Source organism: Gadus morhua, unplaced genomic scaffold (assembly GCF_902167405.1).
Source record: "Gadus morhua unplaced genomic scaffold, gadMor3.0, whole genome shotgun sequence".
NCBI classification, from domain to species: Eukaryota; Metazoa; Chordata; class Actinopteri; order Gadiformes; family Gadidae; genus Gadus; species Gadus morhua.
This window is the reverse complement of record NW_021963983.1, coordinates 58,847-85,312: the sequence shown is the minus strand read 5'-3', so window position 1 is coordinate 85,312 and position 26,466 is coordinate 58,847. Positions and strand designations below refer to the sequence as shown.

The 26,466-nt window shown below is 50.9% G+C and overlaps 1 protein-coding gene across 1 annotated transcript in view; it reads right to left on the bottom strand.

Moving 5' to 3' along the window:
• Window positions 1-1,095: 1,095 nt before the first annotated feature.
• Window positions 1,096-26,466, bottom strand: part of LOC115538468 (LARGE xylosyl- and glucuronyltransferase 1-like) — a gene marked incomplete at its 3' end in the record, with an annotated part of 40,462 nt that continues 15,091 nt past the window's right edge. The window contains 7 exon segments of the mRNA XM_030350038.1: window positions 1,096-1,251; window positions 2,320-2,445; window positions 3,094-3,206; window positions 6,547-6,651; window positions 17,049-17,220; window positions 19,806-19,929; window positions 25,120-25,202. Of these exon segments, the coding sequence (XP_030205898.1) occupies window positions 1,096-1,251; window positions 2,320-2,445; window positions 3,094-3,206; window positions 6,547-6,651; window positions 17,049-17,220; window positions 19,806-19,929; window positions 25,120-25,202 (879 nt within the window).

The following is a 26,466-nucleotide window of genomic DNA, read 5'->3' as shown; positions in this document are numbered from 1 at the left end:
TGGAGTGAGGCGAGGCAGAGTGGAACGGCTGGGGGGGGGGGGGGGGGGGGGGGGTGGACCAGCAGCCCGCACGGCGTGCGAGTGGGAGCGGGCTCGATGGGGAACGCCGGTTCCTTTTTGGGTTCTCTCTCCCGCGTTGCGCTCTGAGGGGAGCTGCAGGCTTTCTAACCCGGTTCTGCGCGAGGGCGTGTTGGGTCCGACCTTCATAACAATGATGAATCACAAACAGCTTTCATCCAAAACGACCTGCGGTTCGACGCGTGTCATTGGGCGGCATGTGGCCCAGGAGGTAGAGAGGGATGAACGGTACCCGGAAGGTTGCTGGTTCGATCCCCGGCTGAGAGTGTCGAGGTGTCCCCGAGCGAGACGCCTCCTCCTGACGAGCTGGCTGTCGCCCTGCGTGGCCGACACCGCCGACCGTGTGTGAATGTGTGCATGAATGGGTGAACGTTAGGCAATGTTGTAAATAGCTTTAAGTGTCCACTGGTTAGACCATCGCTGTGTAAATGCAGTCCATTTAACATTGACAGACATGTAATGAGCCAGTAGGAGGTGGATGAACAGGGAGTCGTGGAACGTTGGGGTTTGAACCCGGGACCTTTCCGCTGGGAGTCGAAAACCCTAACCCGCTAGACCAGTGGTTCCCAACCTCAGGGTCAGGGCACCTTTTGGGGTCCCCTGAAATGCATCTGGGGTCACGGGGGATTGTTGAACTACAGTCTACATTGACCTACATTCAATTATTATTTTTTCTTTTTATTATTTAAGTCTCAGCTTTCCTATTTGTGTTTCTCTTATACTTTTACTTTCTCTTATATTGCACTGTTGGAGGAGCCCAAGACTAAAGAATTTCATTGCCAGCGACTGCTCTGTAATTGTTGTGCATATGACAATGAAACCATCATATCTTGAATCGACACACACCCATAACATATGTCAAACTATAAAAAATATAAAAATATTAAAAACAGAAACCGGACTCCAACATATGTGAAAAAATTAGAAAAATAATGACGCAAATGTAACACAAAACCATTGTAAAACCGGCCTCTGATGGATGCAAACCAAAACGGGTACAAAACAGAGGGAACGTACGTTCTCGCTGTTGTGGTCGGTCTCGCTGGGACAGCCGAACAGCTCGCGGCGCAAGAGGTTCCCGTCGTACTCCAGGAAGGTCAGGTACAGGTTCCGGAAGAACTCCACGTGCTTGTTCTTCACACGCAGCTTCTTCGGCGAGTTCCAGTGGATGACCTGAAGGGAGGGAGGAGGAGGAGGAGGAGGAGGAGGAGGAGGAGGAGGAGGAGGAGGAGGAGGGAAAGAGGAGAAAGAGGCAATGCAATTTAGTGTGAGTGTGGGTGTACCATCTGGATCCCTGTCTGTCCAGGTCCGTGCGGTTCACTTAAAAAGTAACAAGGAGTTGGGATGGGATCTCGGAGTCAGTCGATACTTTTTCTGTACGCCGGACGAAAGTCAGCGGTCGAGCGGAGGATCGTGCAACCAGTTGGCAAAGTGTGTCTTCTTCTGTGTGTGTCTTCTCTTCGTGTGCGCGTCTCTTCGTGTGCGTGTCAGTTCTCTTCGTGTGCGCGTCTCTTCGTGTGCGTGTCAGTTCTCTTGTGTGTGTGTCTCTTCGTGTGTGTGTCAGTTCTCTTGTGTATGTGTCTTCTTGTGTGTGTGTGTGTGTCTTCTCCTGCATGTGTGTGTCTTGTGTGTGTCTTTGCGTGCGTGTTTCTTCTCGTGTGTGTGTGAGCATCTGTGTCTCTTCTCGTGTGTGTGTGTGTGTGTGTGTGTGTGTGTGTGTGTGTGTGTGTGTGTGTGTGTGTGTGTGTGTGTGTGTGTGTGTGTGTGTGTGTGTGTCTTCTCATCAAGAACAGAAGCGAGCTCTGAAAGGGAGGGACGCAGAGAGAGAGAGCCCGGGGCGTTCACACTCGCTGCGAACACGGTTGTTCGTCCGAATGCCATTTTATTTTGGACGATAATCAAACAAGCAAACATTGACTCGCAGCGGCAGGTACAGAAACGCGGGCGAGAGAGAGACACAAGGAGAGAGAGAGAGAGAGAAAGACAAAGAGAGAGTGTTAACCTTTCGGCCCCGCTATCCATCAACCGTGAATGTCATCCATCTATTTATTTTGCTGTGTTTTATCGTGTTGTCGTGCTGTTTGAGCGATCTCCCCAAACAAGATCAGCGCAAAGTGAAAGAAAAACAACCAAAAGCGACGCTGGCTGGAGAAGGTTCTTCAAATTCAGCTTCGGAGGTTTGCGGTGAATACCGGATGAACCCGTGAGGGATGGAGGGGGGCTGAGGGGCGGGGTCCTCACCTTAAGGTCCGACACGTCCTTGTAGCACTTCTCGGAGCGGGTGTGGTCGGACAGCTGGACGTTCCAGAAGCAGGGCATCTGGTGAACCAGGAAGGGGTTCTGTTTGATCACCGCGTTGAAGATGTCCTGCAGGGCGGGAGGAGGGAGGGGTGAGGGTGAGGGTGTGTGAGTCTGTGTGCGTGTGTGAGTCTGTGTCTGTGTCTGTGTCTGTGTGTGAGAGTGTGAGGTGTGTGAGTGTGATGAGTGTGTGTGTGTGTGTGAGTGGGCGTTACATCAAGCTGGACTCAAACTTCAAGAGTATTAAGTAGTATTAAGTCACCCTCCAATAGGGCGAAAGCTTGAAAGCCCATTCCGATATAAGTAAATGTGTGAGATGATAATGAGATATGATAAATGTGCATATGTGAGTGTGCCTATGTCATCTTCTGTGTATGTGCGTGTGTATGTTTGCGAGTGCCTTTGTGTATGTGCTGGTGTATGTGTGCGAGTGCGTTTGTGCGTGTGTATGTGTGCGAGTGCCTTTGTGTGTGTGCCTTTGTGTGTGTGTGCCTGTGTGTGCATGGTCCATGTATGAATAGGTGTATGAAAGTGAATGAATTTGTGTCCGCGTGTGCGTGTATGAACACATGCGTATGAACACACAAGAGTGTGTCTGTGTGTGTGTGTGTGTGTGTGTGTGTGTGTGTGTGTGTGTGTGTGTGTGTGCGTATGCGCCCATGGTGTGTGTGTGTATGTGCGCGGGCGTGTGTGTGCGCGCGTGCGTGTGTGTCCCACCTGGTCTGCCAGCGATGTGGACAGCATCCCCATCAGCTCCCTCTCAGCGGTCAGTCGCCACATCTGCTCCCAGCGCAGCTTCCTCAGGCGATCCAGCAGGAGAAGGATCACACCTGCACACACACACACACACACACACACACACACACACACACACACACACACACACACACACACACACACACACACACACACACACACACACTTTAATTTGGGGTTGGCGGGGGGCTTCTCACTTCCTGTACGTTTGGGCCAATCAGAAGCAGCCGATGCAGTGACCCGTGTTCATGACTGCACCGAGGGACGTCTCTGTCCCTGTAGTGAGATCTCCGGTTTCTAAGGCCGTTCTCTTGCACAAAGTAGTCCACAAAGAAATATTTGGATGCGTATTCAAAGGCCTGGTGAACATCGGGTAAAATGGTAAATAAATGGTGTACGGATTATGTTTATATCGTGCTTACTAACCACTCAAAGCACTACAATATTGCTTGACATTCACCCATTCATAAACACATTCACCCACCGACGGCGGAGTCGACCACGCAGGGCGTCAGCCAGCTCCTGGGGAGCAGTCAGGGTGAGGCGTCTCGCTCAGGGACACCTCGACACTCCTAGAGCCATCCCGCTCTCCCTCCTGACCCACATGCCGCCCGTAAAATAAATGCAAACAAAAATAAACAGCCAATACTATCGGTTGGCAGGAGAGCAAGGGGGAACTTTTACCACCCCCCCCCCCTCCCCCCTCGCTTATCTGCCGTCTGGATTAGTTCTTCCTGTCGCCGCGAGAGGAAGTCAACGGGCCGAAGGCAGAGCGAGAAACGGAACCGATCGAGTGCGTTGAAAGAGAGAGAGAGAGTGTGAAGAGAGAATTGTAACGCCGTGTGTCAGTGGGGGAGAGAGAGGGAAGACATAGATAAAGAAAGAAGGAGATCGAGGAAATAGATAAATAGAACAGAGAGAGAGAGACGGAGAGAGAGAGACGGAGAGAGACAGAGAGAGAAAGAGAGAGACACAAAGGCAGATGGAGAGACAGAGAGACGGAGAGAGAGAGAGAGGGATGGAGAGACAGAGAGACAGAGAGAGAGCGACACACACACACACACATAGACGGAGAGAGAAAGAGAGAGACACAAAGGCAGATGGAGAGACAGAGATAGAGCTGGCGAGAGTGTGAGAGACGGCGAGCGATCTTTCACCCCCCGCTGTGCTCCATTTCTTTCCGGGGAAACCGCAGAGATGACTGAGGGCCGGGCGCGGCCGAATCGGGGGTTTCTCTCTGGCGGGACGCTACTCTGTGTGACGGCGCATGTGCAAACGGGGGCCCTCAGTGCCCCCCCCGCGGTGGAGCAGGGGCCCCCCACACAATCAGCCGCAAAATAACACAATCACGCCATGACTGAACTCACGTTCCGTCTCCAAAAGGGTTTTCAAGGCCCTTTGAACCCTGGGGCCAATCCAGAGTTTTCCTTTTTGCCGTCTATCGTTCTTCTCTCCGTCTCGCTCTGTCCCGGTCCGACGTTTACCGTCTCTCTCTATTTATAATCGTCCCCCTCTCCACCTCCCGCCCCGTCTGTTCCCCCCCCCTCTGTCTCCGTCCCTCTCAGTCATTCTCCACCTCTCCCTCTCAACGTTTTTCAATTGTTCTCTTCATTCTCTGTTCAGTCTGACTGGTCGCCCATCTACCCTTCACCCTCTGTCTCTAGATCAATAAAATGTACCGTGTGTGCAAGTGAGGAGAAGTGTGTGCATCTTCTGTGTACGTGTGGTGTTTACTTTGGTCACCGTCGTCCATTATTTCAACCCCCCCCCCCCTCCCTCTCTCTCTCTCTCCTCTCTCCCTCTCTCCCTCTCTCCCTCTCTCCCTCTCTCTCTCTCTCTCTCTCTCCCTCTCTCCCTCTCTCCCCTCTCTCTCTCTCTCTCTCCTCCCTCCCTCCCTCCCCTCCCCCTCCCTCCCTCCCTCCCCTCTCTCTCTCTCTCTCTCCTCTCTCTCTCTCTCTCTCCCCCTCCCTCCCCCCCCTCTCTCTCTCTCCCTCCCTCCCCCCCCCCCCCCCCCCCCCCCCCCCTCTCTCTCTCTCTCTCTCTCTCTCTCCTCTCTCCCTCTCTCTCTCCCTCCCTCCCCCCCCCCCCCCCCCCCCCCCCCCCCCCCACCGACTTCTGCCATATGCCATCATTCTTCCTTGGCGCTACCAACTAGCAGTGGAATTATAATAGCTATCCTGGTATAAAAGCCGACCTGCTTGAGTTGGATGGTGGCTATTTGTGGAATACATTACATTCTTTTTAACAAACCAGAGGAATAATCCAGAAAATGTCCCTTTAAAAGGGAGGGATAATCTGAAATAAGAAGCACTGGATCCATGCAGTGTTCTCTCAAATTCAGTCACGGCCCGTTTTCTTCCTTTACACAATCCAAACTTTATAAACTTTCAAAAGCTAGTGGTGGTGGTGCCAGTTTATTAATGTTGCTCCCTGCATATTTCAACGGTTTGTGATGCAGAAAATACCCCCTTTCCCGTTCCTGCATGAAATAAGACGCTTGTCGCTCAAGGTGGAACTCGCTCTGATACTTTCTGGCCGTGGAAATGCAGAGAGAAGCCTTGGAGGCAACCGCAAAAGTAATCTAACCTTTTTCCTTTCTCTCTCCCCCCCTCCTCCCCCATCACTGGAGGTAAAAACTAAAGCAATTTATAATAATTCCAACTAAGGCCAAGCTCGGAAAGAGCTGTGCCAGCGGTAAGCGGCATTGTGGGTAATGTAACAAGAATCCAACAAGTACAGTTAGCTGAGTGGTTCGAAAAGGGAAGCATTAAAACAGGAGTAGCCAGCAGTCGCTGCCAACTACGTTGCTCACACTCTGCCAGACTCTCGCAAACCGATCCGCGTCCTCAACCCCAAACTTCGGTGGCTCTATGCACAGGGAGAGGTGGAGGAAGGTGTAGGGTGGATGAGACTCTGCTTCTCGATGAAGTCTGGATTGGTTTGGAGAGAGGACGGGTGACACACTGGCAGCCATCCTAATGCTGGCTGCTTGATCTCCATCCCTCTGCAGGTTTCTGTTTGAGGTGGAGGAGGGTTTGACTGACACGTATGCCTCCATCTCAAACAGAAGTCACATTTCTGTGTCTGATCACAGAGGCCGTTGTGCGTTGGGAACACCGTTTGTGTCTTTGTCTTTTGTCTTTTCCTTGATTCCTTGATGCCGAATCCATCCAAGGAACAACACTGAACAACCCAATTAAACATAAAAAAAAACATGCTTATGTGTGTCTGTGTTTCTGTGTGTGTCCCTGTTTGTATGTGTGTGTCAACTTTTTGCATGCGTGTGTTTTTGTGAGTGTGCTTTGTGTATTTTGGCGTATTTTGGTGCGCTTGCGTGTGTGTTTTTACAATTGTGGGAGTGTTTTTTTGTGGACGCGTGTGTGTTTTTGTGCACATGTGTGAGTCTGAACCTACCGGTGTTGAAGCCCCGGCCCAGAGCCGGCCACGGCCGATGGTTCTTCCACAGGTTCCCCAGGTACCAGTCACTCTGGTTCTCCACCAGACCCAGAACCTGCTGGCCTGGGGGGGGGGGGGGGGGGGGGGGAGGAGGAGGAGGAGGAGGAGGAGGAGGAGGAGATGGAGGAGATGGAGGAGGAGGAGGAGGAGGAATGGAGGAGGAGGAATAAAAACAAAATCAAAATCACTCAAAATGTCCGCCTTTCAACTTCAGTTTGGAGTGTCGCTCAGCACCTGGGGAAGCTCGTCAGCCCGGCCCGACTCCTCGTTAGCCTTGGAATAGAATCACATTTCAAAGGGGGGGGGGCGGGGATGCTGGGAATGTGTGTTTTGCTGCCAAGCAATTATCGTTTTCGTTTTACATAGCCTGATAGAGATTAGACATCTCTCCGGACAACGATGTGTTTGAAACGCTCCTCGCTGCGCACAGGTTGTAGTACGGCAGACAAGACAGCCAGGTCAACCAATCAAATCAATGCGTACACAAGGTGATGTTTGGGCGACGCCCACCGCTAACACATCCCCTCTGCCGCCATTTTAAATGTACATTTAGCGGACGCTTTTAGCCAAAGCGACATTTCAACTGTTTATGCAAACATTCACACAACGACGGCGGAGTCAACCACGCAGGACGACAGCCGGCTCGTCAGGAGCAGTCAGGGTGAGGCGTCTCGCTCAGGGACACCTCGACACTCGAGGTTGAATGTTCGATCCCCGGCTCACTAGGGGGAGCCGGGGATCGAACCAGCAACCTCTCGGTTAACAGCTCAACCCGCTCTACCTCCTGAGCTAAGGCGACCCTAAACACCGTTCGGTAGTGTGTTTCGCTTTGTCCCTTCCGTGTGTTTATTCCGTAGGTTTTATTTTTCCGGTGGGCGTCAGGTTCTGAGTTAACGGTTTGCGATGGGGTTCGCGATAGGGAGGGTTTGGCGACTAATTCATCGATACAACTGCAGACTTGGAAGCAACCCTGGCATACAGAGCAGCAAATAAGTCAACAGTGGGTGGAAAGGAGGTGTGTGTGTGTGTGTGTGTGTGTGTGTGTTTGTACGTGCGCCGAGTGTGCGTGTGTGTGTGTGTGTGTGTGTGTGTGTGTGTGTGTGTGTGTGTGTGTGTGTGTGTGTGTGTGTGTGTGTGTGTGTGTGTGTGTGTGTGTGTGTGTGTATGGCTGATGGGAGATGAAAGGTTGGAGGAGTTCGGAACTAAAAAGAAATACCAAACTATGATAGCAGATGAGAGCGAGAGAGAGGAGGGGAGGGTGGTGACACTGTGTGTATGTGTGTGCCCGTGTGTCAGTATGGGTATGTGTACATGTGTGGGTGCCTGTGTGTACGCACGCCCGTACACGCGTGTGTGCACGTGTGTGCGTGCGTGGGGTACGTAGCAGCGGGGGACAGCTTTAATGAAGGCTGTAAGGAAGATTAATGAGAGCTTATTGGAGCAGGCGATGGCGGCGACCCACCGCCAACCCCACCCCCACCGCCACCCCCCCCACCCCACCACCACACCCCCACCACCACCACCCACCACCCGCCGCCCGCAAGCTTCCGAACACACCAGAGAACTAACACCCCCACTGCTCTGCTGCCACTGCAGTCGCTGAGGGAGACGGCAGTGAGTGGGGAGGTGGTGGTGGTGGTGGTGGAGGTGGTGGTGGTGGTGGTGGAGGTAGGTGGTGGTGGTGGTGGTGGTGGAGGTGGTGGTGGTGGTGGTGGAGTGGTGGTGGTGGTAGTGGAGGAGATGGTGGAGGAGATGGTGGTGGAGGTGGTGGTGGAGGTGGTGTGTGAGTCGGAGATAGTGGTGGTGATGGTGGAGATGATGGTGGTGGTGGAGGAGGTGGGTGGGGTCGGGAGATAGTGGTGGTGATGGTGGTGGTGGTGGAGGTGGTGGTGGAGGTGGTGGTGGGTGAGTCGGGAGATAGTGGTGGTGATGGTGGAGATGGTGGTGGTGGTGGTTGAGATATTGGGGGGGGGGGCTGGTGGTGGTGGCTGGTGAGTTGGGAGATGGTGGGTGAGTCGGGAGATAGTGGTGGTGATGGTGGAGATGGTGGTGGTGGTGGTGGTTGAGATATTGGGGGTGGAGGTGCTGGTGGTGGGTGAGTTGGGAGATGGTGTTGGTGAGGGAGGTGGTGGAGGAGATGGTGGAGGTGGAGGTGGTGGTGGAGGAGGTGGAGGTGGAGGTGGTGGTGGTGGTGGAGGAGGTGGTGGTTGAGATGTTTGGGGTGGAGGTGGTGGTGGGTGAGTTGGGAGATGGGGGTGGAGGTGGTGGAGACGATGTTGGTGGTGGTGGTGGTTGGTGGGTGAGTGGGTGGGGGTCGTGATAAAAAAGGCCAAAAAAATTATAATTACTTGTTTTGATCACTTGGAAGTTATTTCCAATTCCCGAGGTCGATTTCGGCACGACACCAAGAAAGGGGGGAGGGGGGGGGGGGGGGGGGGGGAATGCGTCCCCCCGAGGGGGGGTGCATCAGGCGAGATGAGAGGGAGCGGCCTCGTTTCAAGCCGGCGTCAGTGTTTATTTATGCGTGTGGACGGGGCGGCCATAAAGGCGGAATTATGACTCACATTCTTTTTGGAGACAGAGTCATGGCAACGGGCATCCGTCTATAAAAGTCCCGGACGACAGACGACGCGCGCTGCCAAAGGAGCCTCCTCATGACATCATCTCTCTGGACTCGGTTCGACGGTTTGAAGCCGCCTGAGCCCAAGGGGAACGCGGGTGGCGGAGATAAACACTCGCGGTACGACCGCGACTTAAAAGAAAGACTTCGGAAAAATCCGAAACAAACCGTCACCTTCTAACCGCTACGAGAAAAGAACGGCGATTTCTTCGGAGACCGCTACAAACCGCCGTAAAAAAATACAACGCAATCATCCCTGAAACTAACACCTCGTATTTTCAAAAGTATTTCTATCATTAAACAAATACACCAGGAGGAAAGTCCCCTCGATTAATACCACGGTGTTAAGCAGCCATTGATCCCCCCCCATCCCCCCCTCCCCCTCCCTGATCAATGACACGCCGTCGACCATGAACGGAGCTCTCCCTCCACTCCTATTTATAGAACGCAGGGAGAGTCTAGACGGGGGACGCAGCCCTCCCCCCTCTCTCCAGAGGACCGGATACGGCGATACGCAATGCGCCAGCGGGCAGCACCCGATAGGAGAGGTGTGACGCCCGGATCCATAATACCGGGCGCTCAGCATATTGGCCAATCAGGGCTCGGGGAATGAAGAGGAGAAGACAAAGGAAAAGACAGATCGGAACCGCTCTCGTTTCAATCAGGGTGTGAAGGGTGTGGGTGGAGGGTGGTGGAGGGCGGGGGTGGGTGGGGTTTACGGCTACAGATACGTAGGCTGGATGAGCCTCGGGGGTCATCGAGGCGACCTCTGCTATCGTTCCACTTTAAGAGGGAGAAGATAAGAAAGCGTCGGCGAAGTGGACAGCTTAATTAGCCCCGTGGCTCGCAGACTGAGACGTGTCCAAACGGCCGAGCGGAGCGAGAGAGAGAGAGAGTGAGAGTCAGCGATTCAAACGACACACACACACACACACACACACACTGTGAGTACAGTGAGTACAGTGCGTATCGGGTGGATGGCTACGCTACACCTAGTGTTGGGTTTGATCCAACATTCAACAACGATACAAAAACGTTCATGTTCGGTCGTTTTGCGGATGGTTTTATCCTAAAGGGACGGAGAACAATCAGCGTGACTTTGGTTGGGAAACCCTCCTGTCAGTTGGGCTTGAAACAATTGAAAAGTCGTGAGTTAATGTACGCACTTATTGTATGTCGTACTCATTTATAATACTTAGCAGTGTGTAGCATCCTATCCTAGCTATGCTTGTTGTCTACGGGGAATGGGTTAACCTAGTGATCGTTAGTGCTTGGCACTTGGTTCTATGAACATCCTTACTGCACCGACAGAGATATAATGTTTTTTCTCCTTCTTCTGACAAATGCACTCATTGTAAAGCTCTTTGGATAAAAGCGTCTGCTAAACGCCCTGAATGTTAATCTAAATGTAAAAGAAAACCCACATGAAATGCTTGACAGTAATGCGTTTGGTCTGGCGTTTTTGTTTTGCTTCTTGCCCATCATTGTCAAGAAGATGACACTAAAAAGGGAAGGTGCGACGCTAGCAGCGAGCGCGTCCCCCTCGACGTCGTTAGCCGAGCGCGCCCTTGAGCCTCGGAGTGATCAGGGAGAAAGCATTTCTACCACCAAAAGGGTTTTGATCTGCTGAGTGAGACGCAGGTGACGCCTGGTGCACTCGGCCCGACCGTAATACACTTAAGTATTCATAATTCAAGGACAAGACGGAGAAAATAAATAAATAATGTCAGCGATGCCAAACCAATATTGTCATCCACTCCCGTATTCATTTGTTGCCCGTGTGTGTACGTTGTTAAGCTAATAGCGGCCCGAGTGGATACCGTGCGTGTGTGACTTTATCTTTGATAGCGGACACCGAACTGAGAGTCAACTGTCGGACATTTCGATCCTTACCGCCATTACAAAGTAAATGTCAAGCAGAATAAAGGGAAAATAAAATAAAAAAAAGGAATATCAATTAGTATTTCCCCAAACTAAAGCTATTGCCGAGCGAAAACAAGCACAGCGAGAAACTTCTCCGGCTGATTTGACTCAATAATTGTACTCCTGGGTCACCGCTGATTAGCAATTAAAAAAGGACAGTTGACCTTAAAATGGCGGGGATGCCTTTTAGATTCTGGCACCAGTGGTCCAGTCAGGAATTGTTTTGTTTTTGTTGTTGTTGTTGTTGCTGCTGCTACTGTTTCTCAAAGTACTTCTGGAGGTCAATACTGTTGCTAGGAGACAAAGTTAAATTCTGCCGAAAAAAAAATGAAAACTCAAGGTTTCTGAAGGAACGACTTTATTCAGAAATGTTCGAAACCTCAAAAGAGACCATAGAAAGCGTGGGATCACAGACAAGGCAACGTCCTTTTTTTGTATTCTTTTGTTGATATATCTGCATTCTCTGTCAGAGGCATTTGTAGAAGAACTATTTCAGAGAAGTTAATGCTCACCCTGAACAAAAAGGTAAAAACCATCAGGCGAGAAAATCTTTGAATTGCCGCACATAACTTGCGAACATCTTCTGACAAGTTCAAGGTGAATTCTTCACAGCAACTCACTCTGCCCATTCGGGTAGCAACGCAGTACGAATGAAGACTTGATGAAACGTCTCTTGAGGGTGAAGGGAGGGGGGGGGTAATGGTGGGGCAGGATTAACAAGATGAGGTAGATTAATCAATTGCCGCACCCGGATTGAATTAGTTCCACCGGAGAGCAAGCTGTACAAAGTGTTGACACCCCTTCCCTGCTAATTCAACCTCCCCAATCACTTTTCCTTCACCTCCACTGCGACTGAAGACCATTATCTCTCACGCCACACACACCACACTCTTCGCCAAGCCGATATTTCTCTCCGTGAGTGCTGACAGTTTGACTTGTGGCAGGGCCTGTATCAGAACACACTCTCGCCGAAGAATGGAGTGGGCACTGTAGTTAAGTGTTAGGGGGTTGAGTTGTACTCAGAAAACCAACAAACCAAGATGTCATAAGGCTTGGGGAGGGAATGGGAGACTGCTCCGTGAATCCCACCTTATTCCAGCCTTCTGCCTTTCGGTTTCCCGCTGAATTCGTTCCTGGCCAATTACGGCTTGCGTCAATCCGGAGCGGCATCCAGCAGAGATCCCAGCATGACCGACTGGCGGTTTCTGCCGGTCTCTCGCCTACACATCTGATACCGTTCACCTTGCCCACACATTTCTGGAGAATAATGTGAGTGAGTGTGTTTGTGTGTGTGCGTGTTCATGCTTGTGTCTATGTGTGTTTGTGTGTGCGTGTGTTTATGTGTGTACATGTGTGTGTATGTGTTTTTGTGTGTATATGTGTGCTTGTGTGTACGTTGTTTCATGTGGGTGAATTCGTGCGTATGTGTGCATATTTGTGTCCGTGAGCAAATGTGTGTTTGTGTGTATCCGTTTTTTCGTGTGTGTTTGTTCTCGTGTGTTAGTATGTCCTCATGTGTACGTGTTTGTGTCTGTGTTCATGTCTATGTGTGTGTTTGCTCATGTTCTCTGTGTAGGAGTGAAAGCTTTAGAATCAATCCAGTAAGACTGAACAAAGTCGGGGACCCGGAGTGTGACCACCCAGGCGCTCGCTCCGAAAGTCGCCGTGGGCGCCACCAACATCCATCGAATAAAGTTATTTTCAGAGCTAAAAACTAAAACCCTGTTTAAATTGAAATGACACACATTGTTGTTAAGATCATCCGTTACACTTTCTGGACGCCTCCTCGACCCGATGCAACCTTCAACCTTCAACCATGAACGGCCCAATGCGGCCCGATGTGTTTGGGCGATGTCTGGACCTTGTGTTGGCCTGGTCGTTCCTGACTCAACGCGCCGCCGTGTCTAACGTCTAATGTCTGCGCGCCCCGAATCGGAAATCCTGTAATTCACATCTTCTTTAATTTCGTAAGTGCCGTCTCATTTTGACAGAGAGGAGAACAGGAAGAAGATGCATGTTGATTGAGGTTTGGAAAATAGGCGAACAGCACCGCAAAGATGATTGAGAAGGCGGTTGGAGAAGGAAGTGGGTGGCGGGAAATGAGGAGTGGGCAGATGGACCAGGGTTTCTGGATCAATAATTGATATTGAACAACAGTGAGCCAAGCGTGCTGGCATCTCTACTTCACGCTCCTGTAAACATAACAGGAAGTAGCCAAGTATATCCACCAGGCGGAGCTTCGCTCTGCACGAACCGGCTGAACTCCCACCGAAATGTACCGCAACTCTTGCAGGCGAGTCCCGCATGCGTTCCATGTGAAGCTAACTGGATGGACCACAGACAGACGTACACACAGACGCACACTCACACACACTTTCAGTTGAGGAGACAATGAGCAATAGGTCCAGGAGCGAAGAGCAGCCCTGGAGAGCTCATTAAAAAAAGCACGGTGAAGACATTAAGACAGAGTTCCTGGTCGGGAAGGGACACAACCCCAAATAGATGCATCCGCGTTTTGCATAACTGTATAGGGGGAGATTCAGGGTAAACTCTGGCAACACGGGCTGTTCAGGAACACAGCTGAGGAACGCTAAGGCTGGCTCACCTTCCCTTGGCCTTAGGAGGTCCAAACGGCCTGCAACAAGGCATGAGAACCGTTCCCCCCCACCCCTTCGCCGGGGGCCAGAAACCATTACACTCCCAAACAAAATTACACCAAGTCTCTGAAGAGAAATGCTCCTATAACAAAAAAAAGCAACTACCTCTGCAATCTAACACAGACGAGAAAGAGAGTTAACGGGAAAGCGAAAGAAAAGACGATAAAAAAGACAAAGACTGACGATTGGGAAAGAGACACAACAGAAAGAAAAGAAAGAAAAAGAGATTGGAGCGAGTTTATTGGTGACTGAGAAGTACATCTCCCAGTAAAGCAAGGCACTCCCTTTAAAACCCGAAAATCATTGCGATCGCGTCCGCACGAGAGTGAGAGGAGATAGCTGCTGCCGACTGCACAAGAGCCCACGCATTTGACTTTCATAGACAACCTCAACGGCAGCTCCCTGTGCCACTGTTGAGTGGCAATCCGTGTGTGGGGGGGGGGGGGGGGGGGGGGGGGGGGGGGCATGGTGTGATGGCGAGCTGTGCTGTAAGCCTCTTCTTTAAAAGGGATGTTAGTGTGGCCGAGCCATCGATTCACCTTCATATCTCTTTGTTCACTGCACAGTGACAGACAGCCGAGCAACCTGAAGGGGTGAGAGCTGATAACGGACGGCGACAGATAAACGTCTGGTGGATTGCTTAGCCAAAGCAGAGGAAGACGAACAAGCAGCATTTTAGATCAATTTTTTTCCGAAATCAATGTTTTTTAGAATGCATCCGATTTTCTCACTCGATTGCGGTCTTCTGAGGACAGAGCCTGTGAAGAGGGAGTGAGAACGTGAGTGAGTGAGTGAGAAAGAACATGACCGAGTGAGCGAGTGAGTACGTGAGTGAGTGAGTGAGTGAGTGAGTGAGTGAGTGAGTGAGTGAGTGAGTGAGTGAGTGAGTGAGTGAGTGAGTGAGTGAGTGAGCGAGCGAGCGAGTGAGTGAGCGAGCGAGTGATTATGTGAGCACGTGAGGGAGTTCTTATTTGAGTACATGAATGAGTGAGTCATTACGCGAGCACGCGAGTGAGTAATCTTATTCCAGTTGAGCGGATACATCCCGTGGCGACATAACGACCAGAAGTTGAACACACTTTTACATCCTTCCCTCCCCCTTCCTGCCGTGATTAAACACTGTTACGTTAAGGGTGAGGGGGGGGGGTCCGTTTAGCGTAGCTCTCAAGGCTGATTACGCTAACGTCTGGGGACAAGCCACTCGGTTTCGGAGGACGCCAAATGAAGAGCGGGTGACTGGAGAGCACCGCGGCCGACGTCTAACGAAGACGGAGCGCCGGAACCCCGCGGCCCGCCGCAGAGCGCCAGGGGGGGGAGGGGGGTGGACCGGAGAGGGGGGGGGGGGGGCATCAATCACAGACCAGGAGCCCCGCCAGCCTGGTCTTATCTTTACACCGCACGCCGCTGATTTAACCTCGTCCCTTATGGGCCACCGTCTCCAACTGCCGCCAAGTTACCGCCGCCCCCTTCAGCTGACTGACACACACACACACACACACACACACACACACACACACACACACACACACACACACACACACACACACACACACACACACACACACACACACACACACACACACACACACACACACACGTTATCTTCTCCTCTAGACCGGGGGGGGAACCCAGGGAACTGCAGACGTCATGGCCGTGAAAGCTACGACGGTTTCGGCGGTTGGGCCGCAGCGGGCCGGGAGGTGCAGACGACGGCGGCTCCCGATTGGCTGTCCCGTTAACGGCCTTCCGAAGAGGGGCCCGTTTCCCGGGGTCCTGAAGTCGGCCAACGATCCGTCATTATTACGAGTCGCTAGTCCCCGGTGGCTCCCTCCGAGCCTCTTTCGGACCGTCGGTATCGGAGTGATAGGGTAGAATCCTCTAAACTCATGCGTGGGAGACGGTGCAATTGCTTTTTTTTAACCGACTGTGGGAGAGAATGCCGGGAGAATTGACGACCGGCAGGGGTAGGGAGTCTCTCTCGCTTACAGATAAAACTAGGAATTTCCGCAACGGCCTTTAGCACTGTTCTGCTAGGGGCGTGGACGTAGCGTTGGCCTCAGAAGACCCTCCGAGCTGTTAGCGAGCGACTACCCCTTGGAAAGTCCGCAGGAAACCCCGTTCAGAACCAAACCCCTCCCCGATCGATTTCTCTGCTTGCGTTGGCGTGTTTAACCGTGTTTATTTCTGTTAGTTCTGTGAGCGTCGAGTCTTCCGGTTCTCCGATACAAACCGAGTACGTACCCCCTCCCCCACCGCTGTAAAGTCGGGTATTTCGACTTGTCCTCATAATAAACTTGGCTCTGTCCTCACTGTTAACCCCCCCCCCCCCCCCCCCGACTCGCGACGGCGCAGTGGGTCCGAGCCGGGAGCGCGACACACGATAACTTCAGAGCGGGGGGAGGGGTAGTTTCCCTCCTCGTGGTAGACGTCTCTTAAGCCCTTCTCAGAGGGAGCCGGGCGACACAACGATAGAGTCAAAGCCCGCAGCCCAAATGCGCCGAATAAATCTCTGTGACCGCCATTACTCCTCCCGGCCCCCGCGAGCGGGCGTGGGGACGACCCCCCCGCTGAGACGGAGAACACCAGCGGGGAACACAAAGAAACGAGCGACGACGTTTTCTATAACAATGTCGTTTTGCTTTTATGTTGTTTACATAAGAAAATACCAATAAAAAGCATTTTCACACTGCAGAGGCGTTTGCCTTATTGCTGTTTCTCCAAAGAAACAACACACACACACACACACACACACACACACACACACACACACACACACACACACACACACACACACACACACACACACACACACACACACACACACACACACATTGTCAAAACATTGTCATTTTCGATGCATTTCCAGTGGAAATGTCGAAAAACAAACCACAAAACAGGGAATTATGCCAGTGTCTTCCTTTAACCGTACAAAGCTAACATAACCTCCAAAAGTTGAGGAGCTGTATGAGGGAAGGGATCAGCTGCTGTCCCCTGCTCCCTCAAGTTGGACTGGAACCTTCTGTGTTTGCGTAGTTCTGCTTTTGTGTTTATCGCTCGGTCCATGTTTTAATGTTTTCCCTGTGTGACTGGACAGAGGTCAGCCAGGCTGCCAGCACTGAAACGTCTGGAATAGAATTCCAGACGTAAGTGGGTGAGTGAGTGAATATGTGAGTGAGTGACTGAATGTGTGCACGCACACACACACACTCACACACCAGCCCATGCGTCGCCCGTGTCCCGCTGCTTGCTAGAGCGCTGACCTTTGAACTTGTGGAAGACGGCCCAGAGTTCGGCGATGTCCGTGGCGAAGGTGATGTCGGTGTCGAGCACGATGACCCGCTGGAGGTCAGAGGGCAGCGTCTTGGTGAGCACCAGCTTCATCAGCCCGTAGATCCCAGAGTAGTGTTTGTTGGGGATCCACGATACCTCCGACTGAAAGAGAGGGGGGGGGGCACAGGTGACCTTTAACCTTCAGGTGGAAACAGGTGACCTTTGACCTTCAGGCAGAAACACGCTCAACTATTTAATCAGAATTGTCACACACAGAGAGGGAGGGAGAGAGAGAGAGAGAGAGAGAGAGAGAGAGAGAGAGAGAGAGAGAGAGAGAGAGAGAGAGAGAGAGAGAGAGAGAGAGAGAGAGAGAGAGAGAGAGAGAGAGAGAGAGAGAGAGAGAGAGAGAGAGAGAGAGAGAGAGAGAGATTGGAAACTGATGGCAAGAGTGGGTGAGAGCGAGAGAGATCCTAAGATGTAGTGGAGGGTTTTAAATTGATAGTTCCGTTATCATCAGCCAAGTGTCACTCTGGTGTACGAAGGGAAGCAGAAGTTCGTGATCATAACAAAATGTCTTTGACCACTTTCGGGGCGGTTTGATAATTAAACTTATCGCACCGTGAAATCCTGCTCCACGCCGCAGAAGACATTCAGACAGAGTTTTTTTTTTCCTTTTTTAAATCTCCTAATAACATCACCACTATCCGTGATACCCAGCAACCAGCCAAAAAGCAGCCATCGCCACGGTTACACCCCCCCCCCCCCCCGCCAAACAATCTCACGATCGCCACGCTTTCCGTTGCGGCGGGATTGTGAAAAAACGTGAGCCGAGGAAGATAAAAATAGACGCGGCCTCCACTCGCTGAGCTCACGTCTTCCCGCTCCCACTGATCGAGGGATCATTGATTAACACGGGGCCGATCGGAGGCAGATAGGCCTCGCTCCGGCGGTCTGTGACCGGGTTTGAGTCCTGTCAGGATGGAGTTTATCGTCCAGACGCCGCCAGATGTGTGGCAACCGGGAAACGCCAGCGAATGCGGAGCACGTCCTGTTAACGGTATGCGAGTCAACGCGTAGGAAAGGAAAGGAAGTCGCGTCTCTTCGGGAGTGTAGAATGTTGGTGTATTTTAGTGTCTCTCTTTTGTTCACATTTCTAGTCTAGGAACAGGCCAGGGCCTCTCATACTGATACAAGGTGTTATCCCCAACATTCTGCCATTGTTATGCCTCAACAAGGTTGAACCGACCTGGTCCTCCGGGACATAGCCAGGGCCAGATACCTTATCAAGGCTGAGAGTGCGTCTGTTTACGTGTTGTTCATGTATCCCCTTTTTGTATAATACTCGCCCCAACCCTTTGGTTCGACGAGAAGAGGGTTCGACAGCCAAGGAACAAGTCATCAAACTGCTCCTCAATGGGTCCACTATAGATTATTCAACCTAAGTCTGTATATCGCTGTATTACATCCTGGAATAAACCATCTATTCAACCCTCTGATCCAACCGGTCAAGTTGCTTTGATTTCGACTTCAAGAATTACTACCACGACGAAAAATACACAACGCAGAGTCTGTCCGAACAGTTTAGAAATAAGCTGAAATCTAACAGGAGTCATGGTGGGCTACCATCATGATTCCTTCTATAGCTTTAATACAGACACAGGGGGGACCCCACACCTCTCTGCCCAGAGCAGTCAGGGTGAGGCGTCTCGCTCAGGGACACCTCGACGCTCAGCTAGGAGGAGCCGGGGATCGAACCAGCAACCTTCTGATTACCAGCCAACCCACTCAACCTCCTGAGATACTGCCCCCTTAAACGGGTGTGATTGTTTTAATGCTTTACACACCCTCTTTGCAGTTCTGTACACAGATTGGCATAATAATAGTAATAATAAACAGGCACTTTGCACAAAATTGTTTCAGGCGGAATTGTACATTATTTAAGATTTAAAAGGGAAAATCGTCTCGAATTATGTCGAGCGGTAACGTCGCCAGTAAATCTAGACGTTACAGCTCGGCACTTAAACGCCGCCGTAGATAAAAACTTCTCTCTGCAACATAAAGAATAAATAAACCTCACACACTGTTTGGGACGTGGGTCGGAATAGAGGACTCTACGTTGAAAGTGTCCCTCTGACCAATCAGAACCCAGTACATTTCTTCCTGTTTTCATACAGGTTACAATTCCTTGACTTATGTGTGTTAAGTATGTTTCGGGTTGAGTTGGGAGAAATTATGATCTGGGACTAATAAAGTATCCTATTTTATGTGGGAAGTTATAAACACTTGGGGAATTGAAAGGAACTTTCATGGAAAAAATATATAACCCGATTACATATGTCGCTCTGACTACTCCGAACGCATTACGTCCCTACCTGTTGTCATAAAGGTAAGCACTCTTTATCTTATGCGTGTTTATTCGGTTTCTGTTCTGTTGGTGGGAGACCAACCGACATTCAGCATCGCTGGACTGTGTTTTAATCACAGACCAACAAACAACATGGAGGCAAGAGCTGTATTCAAAGTCCATATTCAGAAACGAATACTTTATGTGTGCCAGACATGACAAAATACAATTGAACAAAACGCTATCGTATCGCTAACAGTCATTGACAACCAAAACTAACATTTCCACAAACCATTGTCATCGTTCGAAAGGAAACCTGCTGACCTAGCCAACACAAAATGAAGAAGGCAAAGGTGAAGAGAAAAAGGGGGAGAGAGCGAGGAACGAGCGGGCGAGTGTGTACCTTCAGCTCGTCTGCGTCGTAGAAGTCGACACGCACGGCCGGGACCATCCAGGTGTGGAACAGAGACGCCAGGATCTGCTGGGCGATGGCGTCGGTGATGAAGTGAAAGTGGAGCGGGTTCCGTCTGCGACACACACACACACACACACACACACACGGTTGGGTCTTTGATATGGAAATTCCCCATCTGTGAACGCACCTAATTTCACACTGCCTCATGGAAAGGGAATTATATCGGCCGACGCCTTTCAATGGAACTCCATCCTCCGGATTCAGGTCCGTTCCGAAGCGTTACACAGATTTAGATACGGACGGCAGGAGAAACACAAGAGCTTAAACAAACCAATTTGAAATGGCCCTTCCTCATTGCTCATTTGCATAGATAACCCGTAGACTCCCGTAGAGATTGTGTACGATTCCGTATCCAGGGATAATTTAAATTACCACGGGTAAGCAGGTAGCAATTCAACATATGCTGACGAGATTGTTTAAATTGTCCGTTCTGTCCTGGATCATGTAGATAGTGTGCGTTTGTGTGTGTGCGGTCGTGTGTGTGTTCACATGTGTGCGTTCATGTGTGTTTGTGAGTGGGTGTGTTTGTGTGTGTATGTGTGTGTTCATGTGTGTTTGTGTGTCAATCATTTTATTTCCAACGTACAGGAACTGCGGTCTGATACAGTTCGTGTATATTGGAGATTAATCATAAACACACGGAAAATCAAACACACACCCACACAGTTTTTAACGGGTCTGAAGGAATGGCCCAGACTGCAGTTGGATCAACGTCTGTCACCCTGTAGGGGGTTAGGGTAGAGGGCTAGGCGCCCGGTGTGGCCGGTGGGGTTTATGTAAATTCATAGCGCGGCGTTGGGATGCATGAAGCTGGGGGGTGCAAGATAGTCCGGTTAGCGAGTTTAAACCCCCAAACCTCCGTTGAGCTAACCACTTGTCTAACCCCTACCTGCTCAACCACGCAACAGAAAATGCTTTGGATAAAAACCCCAGAAAAGTGAATACACTGTAAACCAAAACCGATCAGAAACGTTGATTATTGATGATAAGATCGGTATTCAGAAAGCTCTCGTTCCGATCGCAGCGTCCCCCTCCCTGTACGAGCTCGGCTCCGGAGCAGAGGTTCACGTCTCCAAACAGCCGGTCGAGGGGGGACATGCACTGCAACCGCCCGTCTCCGGGGGGGGGACAGCCGGGATGCCCTTCCCCATTCTCCGACGTATCCATCTTTTTAATGTTTCCCCCCACAGAGGAGCAGGACTAACACGATTGGACCGCCGCCTCCCCTCGCCATCTGGGGAACTTTTCGGGACATGGGTGCATTCCTAATCCCCCCCCCCAACCCCCGACTGCTTCGCCCCCCCCCCCCCCACAAACCCCAGACGGCTACAGACTCGACCCGACGGAGCGGGACTGATGCGGGGTCCGGCGAGCCCTGCTCACAGGAATCCCCTGGAGACCCCTCCGCTGGCCCGGGGCCCCGGGAACGGCGACGAGGACGGAGAGGGGTGAGGAGCGAACGTCATTACTCTGATGGAGGAGCATAAGTCACTCTGAGAGGGAGTGTATGTGTGGAGGGAGGGGGGGAGGGAGGGAGGGGGGGAGGGAGGGAGGGGGGGAGGGAGGGGGGAGGGAGGGGCGTCCCCTTGCATGGCCAAGAGATGAACTGGCGGCCGGCGGTTTGATTTACAGCGCGGGCGTAGATCTACACCACCTCGGGGGTCGGAGCTAATGATTTGAAGTGGCTGGGTGCAAAAAAAAGAAAAAGGCCAGAAGAGGACTTTGCACTCGCGCACACACACACACAAAGGCACGCACTCGGACAAGCACACACACACACAAACATACGCTGAGACACACACAGATAAGGCTCAGACAAACACGCGCACATACGCTCACACACACACACACACACACACAAAGTATATCAAAAACGTGCGCGCTCCGCATTGTCGATCAGTCGGCGCTGTTAAGGGAATTCACAGCATATTCGATATCTCATCAGGAATCTATCATGGGCATTCTGCTTGTTCCATCACCCCCCCACCCCACCCCCCTCAAAGTAATAAGAAGAGAGGGAAAGAAAAACACTGGCTGTGTTGTTATCGGACAGTCGACGCACACCGTTTGGTGTCCTCGCGTGGCTCTATCAACTGCATCTTATAATATGACGATACTCAGAACATTCTGATATATACGACGGTTTATAAATAAATAGATACACAGAAAGCCCTCATAGGAGGTCGTCTGCAAACTTGTTCCTTGCAACGAAAAAATATACAAAAAAGCATGGTGGTTGAATGTCCCAGGGGACCTGAACGCGGCGGGAGGGTAGCGGGTGACCCGAGCTACTTAGGAACAGTCCCTCTGGTTTAGGAGGGAAAGTAGTGTGTAATCATTGTGTTAGTACTCATGGACTCCACTCCGGCTCAGAAGGAAATCTTGTTGAGCTCCTTCCGAGACACCTTCAGAAAGGTGTTACAATTCCATTTTTTAAGCTGGAGATGATTCATCGTTTGCGGTTCATTTAGAGTGCAACGACAAAGCCGAACACACACACACACACACACACACACACACACACACACACACACACACACACACACACACACACACACACACACACACACACACACACACACACACACACACACACACACACACACACCTCTTGCCGGTACAGAATGTCCTTCACGTTAAATCAAATGCAATATTTGCCCACCACACTGTGAATATCTCTCACTGGGGCTCCTTTTGTCCAGCGAATATCACACTATTTTAGAAGGGTGTGAAATATGGTTGAATGGTGAGAGAAGGCTCGAAAATAGACAAGCTCATGGTATAAAAAAATTGAAAATGAACCCTCAGGGACATAGAACCAAGCCAACAATATTTTATTTTGGACTATTTTTTACTATAGAAAATCCAACATCTCCAAGTCCCAAAATGGCGGAAGTTAGTGCCTCATTGGTCAGTCCATGCCTTCTTTGCCTCGTCTTCCTTTGAGATTCTTTGTGTGTGGCATGTCGTCCTTTCTATTATTGATATTGAATATTTTCCTGAGAGGGTGTAGGGTTAGGCAGTTTGGTAAAAAGCCTTTAAAAGGTCCTATAATATAGCACCAGGTGTGAGTGTGATTAGCCGTTACAAGCCGTTTTGAAAATCATCCCTCTTCTGACGTCACAAGTGGGGGTGTCCACCTAGATGTATGACGGATAGATGAGCAACGTTTGCTACAGTCCACTGGGTAGACTGGGAGACTGATCTATCCAGCACACATCTAGGTTGACACGCCCATCTGTGATGTCAGAAGAGGCAGACGTTCAAAACGGCTTGTACCACCTGGTGGTATAATACGGGACCTTTAAAGTCTATAAAGTCTGTCTGAGACCGACTAGGACGAACGGCAGTGCGAATAAAACACACTCGAGTCTGACGTTTTGCAATTCATGAAAGAAGTCCCACCTATCCACGTTCCTCCGTGATCCAACAAAAAGGAAAAGAGCCTCCGATTGATTTCCGGGGAAAAACATTTGACTTAATGACTTCTGGATGCAAACGTATAAACGCTCGCCCCCGAATCGCACCAGAGACGGCAGGGGCTTCAGGCCGGCTCCGCAGCGCGTCGGAGAGCAGGAATAATCAGTCCACTCGTGATTAATTCACCCGCGAGACCGCCGCTAATTAAAAGTAGTGCTCGGAGTCGTTTGGGCGGCGGTCTGCGCACCGTGCGCAAAGAAAAAAAATTAAAATAATAAATAAAACCCTATCTGATTACTAATCACTCGTTGGGGGCCCCCACAGGCTCTGAAGAAAACGGGGGGGGGGGGGGGGGGGGGGGGGGGGGGGGGGGGGGGGGGTACGGGTACGACGCGTCATTCATTATTAATGCTGAGAGCAGTGCCGTGGTGCACATCATCAGACTCCACTTTGGGCCCTTCACATCTTGTTTTGAGACGGCCCAGGCGTAGAGTCGACATATTGAGCTTGTCTTTTTAGCTTAGCGCCTCGTTACCCTTATGGGGTGGGGCTCCTGGGGGCCGAAGCAACGCGTGCGGAGGGTTTGAGCTACGGCGGGTGGGCGGTGGGGGGGGGGGTTGGCCCTATCCATTTACCTTGCATAGGGGCTGGCTAATAGGAGCCTGATGTATCCCTATACATTTCGGGGCGCCTTGACTTAATGTAAACGGACTTGGGCGGATAGCGCGATACTCTGCAGTTTCTGCAGCCTTAGGTGAAAGAGTCTCTGAAATGATGATGAAGCATTAAGGAGAAAGTCCCACGCCATCGTTAAATAGCGGCACGGAAACCCTGCAACGCAAACTTTTCTTTCCGCCCGTCCCCTTGTTGAATATGAATAAACTGTATATATATATATATATATATGTATATGCACTTGCACTTAAAAATAGAACTAGCATTGTGTAGCGTCTTATCCTAGCTATCTGCGTTGCACTCAGGGAAGGGGTTAACCAAGTGATTGGCAGTGCTTTGCACTTGGTTTTATGAACATCCTCGCTGTACCGACAGCGATTTATTGTTGTGTCTCTTTCTTCTGATAAATGTACTTATTGGAAGTCGCTTTGGATAAAAGCGTCTGCTAAACGTCCTCAATGCAAATGTAAAATGTAAATAAGTCTGCTACGGTCTTAAAACTCTCGGTCCAGCCGACCACACTTTGTAACGCAGAATAGAAATAGTGAGGGAAAGGATGTCCGCCGTCGCCGCGGTGACGAGCAGTGGTGGTTCTGCCCCCGGGGCAGGTCCTCGCATCCAGAGTTCACAGAGGTTGCGTTGCTAGGCAACTGAGTGGAGGCGGGCCAGGCTTTAGAAAGGCTGAGGTTTTTTGGATGATTGTTAAAGGCGGGAGATTGGGGCGGACGTGCGGTTCACTGTGTGTGTGTGTGTGTGTGTGTGTAGACGTGTGTGTGTGTGTGTAGACGTGTGTGAGTTTGTGTGTGTGTGTATCTTTGTGTATGTGTGTGTTTATCTGTATGTGTATGCGTATGTGTATGTGTATGCGTATGTGTATGCGTATGCGTGTGTGCTTGTACGTGTGTGTGTGTGAGTGTGTTTGTGTTTATGTGCATGTGTGTTTGTGTGTGTTTCTGTATGTGTATGTGTAAGTGTATGCGTGTGTGTACGTGTGTACTTGTGTGTGTATGTGTGTACGCGCGTACGTGTATGTGTACGCGTGTATCTGTGTGTACGTGTTTGTGCGTGTGCGCTAGGGAACGTGTGCATGTAGGTGCATGCGTGGGTGGGTTAAAGTATCAAGCAGAGGTCAGAGGGTTTGTCCTACCTGTGGAACAGCACAGACTTCACCAGGGTCACCACGTCACGGCTGGCATTGTAGCCCGCGCACACGATGGCCACGTGGATGGTCTGCACACAATGGGAAAGTACACACATTTAGAAGATATGTCGTTTTTAGTTTTCGACCAGAAGAAGACTTGACAATAGGGCTGTTGCCCTCGCACAACAAAGCAGAGTAAAGAACGAAAAGGGGTGAAGTGAATTTGAGGGTAAAGTTCAACTTCCATTTTATTTTTTCTTTAACTTCTTGAACTGGAATTGTAAACCATGGATAACTTGTCCGGAAAGTTTCCACAACCTCTTTCACCCGGAATGCTGAGAAGCACCCAGCGAAAAACAACCCAAAATAACAATAGAAACGAGGATACAAACTTCCCCTCTCCCTCCTGCCGCTAGCAAACTCGTTAGCATTTGAGCTAATTTATTTCGCTGGAGGTGTGAAGCGCATTTGAAGTCGGGCAGATGGATTTAGCTAGCTCCTGTTGTGACTCAGTACGGATACCGTCTGAATGTTAAAGCGGGAAACGTGGAATTCATCTAAATAACAAAAACGCATTCATGCATCGACAAACGTGAATCTGGAGGAGGGGGGGTAGAGGGGGGGGGGGGAGGGGGGGGGGGCATGTGGCTCACTCTAGGAGGAGGAGTCGGGGATCGAACCAGCAACCTTCCGGTTACCAGTCAAACCGCTCTACCTTCTCCTACGGCGTCGAGGTGTCCCTGAGAAAGGCACCTCACCCTCACTGCTCCTGACCAGCTGGCTGTCGATCCTGCATGGCTGACAACGCCGTCTGTGTGTGAATGTGTGCGTGAATGGGTGAATGTTGTAAAGGCGATATTGTAAAGCGCTTTGAGTGGCCACTGGTTAGAAAAGCCTCTAAACCTAAAACCTCTAAAACCTCTAAACGACCTCTGTCGCGACCCAACCACCACAAAGACGCAGGACCATAGTCTTGCGTGGGTGGTCACCGACGGCAACGGTGTGGCGGCCATGTTGTGAGGGCCGTGTGCTAATGGCTACGCCGGCACGTGGCGTACGATACGATGTGCCGTTCGCAAGGACACGCAGCGGTAAACCCATACATTTATTAATAAACTGAAGTAAGTCAACAACAGCGGCCGTGCCAGGATCGGGGAGAAAAGAGGGTACATAAATGTGAATTCATGATGGCGACGAGGTGAGGCGTGGAGTAGAGGCTGAATCAGCTCACCTCGTCCTGGCTCGGTCTCCACCAATCAGAGGAGCGACCAGTGAGATGGAACGCTTCAACTTTATAAAAAATATAATAATAATAAAAAACGAAAAGACAAGAACTAAAATTTGACAACACCG